At 36.4% G+C, this 5,510-nt stretch overlaps 1 protein-coding gene across 1 annotated transcript; it reads left to right on the top strand.

Moving 5' to 3' along the window:
• Nucleotides 1–669: 669 nt before the first annotated feature.
• LOC103610751 (olfactory receptor 5K3-like) lies at nucleotides 670–1,641 on the top strand. Its single transcript, XM_008594851.1, has one exon. The coding sequence runs from the start codon at nucleotides 670–672 to the stop codon at nucleotides 1,639–1,641; it is 972 nt and encodes a 323-aa protein (XP_008593073.1).
• The last annotated feature ends 3,869 nt before the right edge of the window (nucleotides 1,642–5,510 follow it).

The raw sequence follows: 5,510 nt of genomic DNA, 5'->3' as shown, positions 1-5,510 counted from the left end.
GGACCTGGGTTTCCTAGAAGTATGTGTGCCTGAATTCCAGAGACAGCAACAGAAGATTGAATAAGATCCTCTACCTGTGGTACAAAGAAAAATGTAAATGGAAAATTATACAGTCTCAATTAGAATCTTATTATCCCCATAAATTCTGTCTCAACAGACAAAGTAGAGATGACTGAAGAAAACTACTCTTTGACAACTGAGTTTATCCTCATGGGATTTACAGATCACCCAGAGCTGAAGACCCTTCTGTTTGTGGTGTTTCTTGCCATCTATCTGATCACCATGGTGGGGAATCTCGCTTTGGTGGTGTTGATTTACATGGAACGCCGTCTTCACTCACCAATGTACATCTTTCTGGGCAACCTGGCTCTGATGGATTCCTGCTGTTCCTGTGCCATCACCCCCAAGATGTTAGAGAATTTCTTTTCTGTAGATAAAATTATTTCTCTTTATGAATGTATGGCACAATTTTATTTTGCCATAGTGCAGGCACATTTAGGAGGACCTGGGTTTCCTAGAAGTATGTGTGCCTGAATTCCAGAGACAGCAACAGAAGATTGAATAAGATCCTCTACCTGTGGTACAAAGAAAAATGTAAATGGAAAATTATACAGTCTCAATTAGAATCTTATTATCCCCATAAATTCTGTCTCAACAGACAAAGTAGAGATGACTGAAGAAAACTACTCTTTGACAACTGAGTTTATCCTCATGGGATTTACAGATCACCCAGAGCTGAAGACCCTTCTGTTTGTGGTGTTTCTTGCCATCTATCTGATCACCATGGTGGGGAATCTCGCTTTGGTGGTGTTGATTTACATGGAATGCCGTCTTCACTCACCCATGTACATCTTTCTGGGCAACCTGGCTCTGATGGATTCCTGCTGTTCCTGTGCCATCACCCCCAAGATGTTAGAGAATTTCTTTTCTGTAGATAAAATTATTTCTCTTTATGAATGTATGGCACAATTTTATTTTGCCTGTCTTGCTGAAACTGCAGACTGCTTTCTTCTGGCGGCAATGGCTTATGATCGCTTTGTGGCCATATGCAGCCCCCTGCAGTACCACACCATGATGTCCAAGAAACTCTGCGTGCACATGACCACAGGGGCCTACATAGCTGGAATCCTCCATCCCATGATTTATGTAGGGCTTCTGTTTAGGTTAACTTTCTGCAGGTCGAATCAAATCAATCACTTTTTTTGCGATGTTCTTCCATTATTCAGACTCTCCTGTGTTGACCCTTACATCAATGAACTGATGTTGCTTATATTTGCAGGGTTGATCCAAATTTTCACCTTGACCATAGTCCTAATCTCTTATCTCTGCATCCTTTTCACAATATTCACAATGAAATCCAAAGAGGGAAGAGGCAAAGCCTTATCAACTTGTGCATCTCACTTTATCTCTGTCTCAATGTTCTATGGTTCTCTTCTCTTCATGTATGTTCGACCAAATTCTGTTAACGAAGCATATAAAGATATACCTGTTGCTGTTTTTTATGCTCTAGTAATTCCTTTATTAAACCCCTTTATTTACAGTCTAAGAAATAAGGAAGTGACGAATGCTATGAAAAGAATTATGGAGAAGAGGAAGTGTTGCAACATTCTGAAACAAGTACCTTTCCTTGTGGATAATTGATCTTAATTTGAAAAATCTGTTTTCAAAAATCAAGAAATACTGAGGTAGTGGAAAATGGCCACTTTTGTTTGTTTGTTTATTTACCTTTGAAATGTTTTTATTTATCTTTTCCTGGTTGAATTAAGCCAACATTCCTCATGCTCATCCAAATTATCAAATTTATGTTCTTGGTATTGAGTCTATAATTCTGATATACAAGAACCTTTACTTAAGCATGTAACAAGATACAAAGAAAGCTTATCCACAGAGAGGTTTCATGGTTGGTGTTTTCATGGTTGGTATTTTCAATTTCATGAGAGAGGTAATGTGAAACAAACTAATTCAAGTACTACAGGCTTTATTTTTGATTTTGGCAATTTTTAAATTAATGTTATATTTTTTGTTCCATGATCCAATCCAAGATTCCATTTTGTATTTACTCATCAAGTCTCTTCAGTTTCCTCCTCTCTGTGACAGTTCTTCAGTCCTTCCTTGTCTTTCATGACCTTGAAACTATTGAATAGTACTGCCCAGATATTTTTTAATAATGTCTTTCAGTTTTGGTTAGTCTGGTATTTGCTTATGGATAGACTTGTCCTAGGGTTTTGAAGGAAGAATATCACAGAATTAAAGCACACTTCTCACTTTATCATATCAGGGGGTACATGATATCAACATGTCTTATTACTGGTGATATTAACTTTGATCTTTTTGTTGAAGTGATGTCTGCTACGTTTCAACACTGCAAAGTTCATGATTTTTCTCTTCCATCCCCTAATCATTAGAAACAAGTCACTAAGTCCAGGCCACAGTCAAAGTGAGGGGAACTATATACTATTTTCTGGGCAGGGGAGTATGAAAGAATTTGTGTAAATAGTTTATCACTCCAGTAATTAATATTTTGGAGAGGTACATTGACAGTATACAAATACCCTGTTTCTCCTTAATGTTTCTCCCACCAGTGTATCTTGCCTACAGCAATTATTACTCTGGTTTTGTAACAGGAATTTTCTGTTTCCTTGATTCTTTCTACATGTATTAATTGGAAAGTATCAACAATAAGTACATATAAATAATAATACATACAAAATCCTTGGTTCGTGCTTTTTTTCCTTGAGTGTATTGAAAATATTGATCCAGAGTTATCTTGCTTTGTATGACATTTTTGAGAAGTGAGATGCCAATCTGATTTCCTTTCTTTGGAAGTGAGGTTGTCCTTCTATATGAAGGTGTAGATAATTTTTCTTTATCTTAAAGTCTAATACTTGCAATAGAATATATCTTGGTTTTTATTTTTCTGGATCAACTATCACAAGTATGTTTCAATATTTAGATTCAGGACCACTGTTATTCACCAAATTTTTCTTGGATTATAATTTTAAATATTACTTCCTCCATTCTTTCCTTTTTCAGTGACCCCAATTTTACGTGTGGTGTATCACTCTTGTTAATCTTCCATAGCAATTATGTTCTCTCTTACCTCTTCTTTGGTCTAATTTTCATTCCCTTTGTTGTTATATTTTCTTTCTTTAATGGCCTTTATATAAATAGCATAATCTCTTACTACTTGAGGACCCTTTATTTTGTTTTAATTTCATTAACAATCATGTCTTTTTCTCTAATTTCTTTTCTACATTTAGTAAGTTCTCATTTTATGCATTTCAATTTGTCCATCTCTGCCCTGATTTTTGAATTTTTGATAAATGGTGCTTTTGCACATACAAAAATGTTTTCTTAAAGATAATGAGTTCAGGTTGAGAGGTTGTGTTAGATTCATTCTCTCTATAGTTATGTGTCTCTGAAGTATTGTTATCAATGTAATGCTTGATTCTCATCTCTTTTTTCTTCTTATATTTACTTTGATGGATATAATCTATCATTTTCTCATTTATTTTATTTTTTTAGGCACTTAATAAATATTTATTGAACAGATGAATGAATTTAAGTCCAGATTATTAGGAATTAAGAGCAATTAAGAGAGGCTATGTACGTCACTAGGATTTAGGAGAGCTAGTTTGTCTTTCTAGCTATGTGATCTTGAGCAAGTAGCTTTTAATTATTCTTATTATTATTTTAGTGGAACATACTTCAGAAGTTGAATTTTGGAAGTATGACACTGTAGATTGTTTTTTCCCATTATTGACATGATGTCAAATCTGAAACATTAGACTTGGTTTATTTATTTACTTTTATTTTTTGTTGTTGTTGTTGTTGTTGTTTTCGTGACCAGTAGGGGATCACAACCCTTGGTGTGGAGTCGCCCACACCGCGCTCAGCCAGTGAGCACACTGGCCAGTCCTATATAGGATCTGAACCCATGGCAGAAGCGTTGCTGCGCTCCCAGCGCCGCACTCTCCCGAGTGCGCCACGGGGCTGGCCCAATTTACTTTTATTTTTAATTTACTTTTCTACTTCTTCATATAACTTGAATTTCTTTTTTTTCTTACATATGCATATTCAGTTTATTTATTTATTTTTATTGGTTGTGAATACTCATGAGGTACAAAGCAAATTGTCACCACTCATGCCTAAGATGTCATTGCCAGATCCATACTGGCAACATGCCCATTACCACAAATTGTGATTATACCCTGTGTCCTCCACCCAATCATCCCCCCAATTATCCCCAACCTCTCTCCCTATCCCCCTTTCCCCACTCCACTTTGTATCCCTAGGCATGTTCTCTCCCTCTGCAACTCCAATGCACCACTGTGGACTTTCTTTTCTTCCTTCTTTCTCTCTTAGTTCCCACTTATGAGTGAGTACGTATGGTATTTATGCCTCTGTGCTTTGCTTATTTCATTCAACATAAGTTTCTCCAACCTCATCCATGTTGTTGCAAATGGGAGAATTTCGTTCTTTTTATGGCAGAGTAGTATTCTGTGGTATATATATATCACAGTTTCCTTTTCCAATCATCCATCTATGGACTTTTATTATTACTATTATTTTTATTTTATTTTATTTTATTTTTAAAAGATGACCAGTAAGGGGATCTTAACCCTTGACCTGGTGGTGTCAGCACCACGCTCTCCAAGTGAGCTAACCAGCCATCCCTATATAGGGATCTGAACCCATGGCCTTGGTGTTATCAGTGCCACACTCTCCCAAGTGAGCCATGGGCCAGCCCTCATCTATGGACTTTTAGGTTGGTTCCATATCTTGGCTATTGTGGACAGAGCTGTGATGAACAAGAGAGTGCATGTATCCCTTTGACGTGATAATTTCCATTCCTTTAGTTATATAGTCAGAGGTGGGACTGCTGGATCGTAAAGAAGATCTGTCTGTAGTTGTTTGAGAAACCTCCATACTGTTTTCCATAGTGGTTACTAATTTACAGTCCCACCAACAGTGTAGGAGCATTCCTTTCTCTCCGCATCCTTGCCAGCATTTGTTATTCTCTGTCTTTTTTATTATAGCCGGTCTAACTGGGGTGAGATGATATCTCAATGTGGTTTTAATTTGCATTTCCCTGATGACTAGTGATGTTGAGCATTTTTTCATGTACCTGTTCACCATTTGTATGTCTTCCTTTGAAAAATGTCTTCAGTTCTTTGCCAATTTTTTAATTGGGTTATTTGGGTTTTTTTACTGTGTAATTTCTTGAGTTCCTTGTACATTATGGATATTAATTTCTTGTCAAATGCATAGTTGGCAAAAATTTTCTCCCACTGCATAGGCTGTCATTTCACTCTGTTGATTTTTTCCTTTGCTGTGCAGAAACTTTTTAGTTTGATATATGTGGAGTATACCCATATTTATAAAGCAAATATATTGCACAGGGCCTAGTTTCTTGTAGTTTCAGGGTTAGCCCAACTTCTTAAAAGTACATATAAAATGTTCAACTTGCAAAAGACAGGAAATTTTCCCTAGGCTGTATAGTCTCTGTT

The sequence above is a fragment of the Galeopterus variegatus genome, unplaced genomic scaffold (assembly GCF_000696425.1).
Source record: "Galeopterus variegatus unplaced genomic scaffold, G_variegatus-3.0.2 Scaffold11698, whole genome shotgun sequence".
Taxonomy (NCBI): domain Eukaryota; kingdom Metazoa; phylum Chordata; class Mammalia; order Dermoptera; family Cynocephalidae; genus Galeopterus; species Galeopterus variegatus.
This window is presented reverse-complemented; position numbering and strand designations above follow the sequence as displayed.

Excerpts from the sequence above, each read along its gene's own strand:
- LOC103610751 (XM_008594851.1), top strand. The coding sequence starts at position 670 with ATGACTGAAGAAAACTACTCTTTGACAACTGAGTTTATCCTCATGGGA.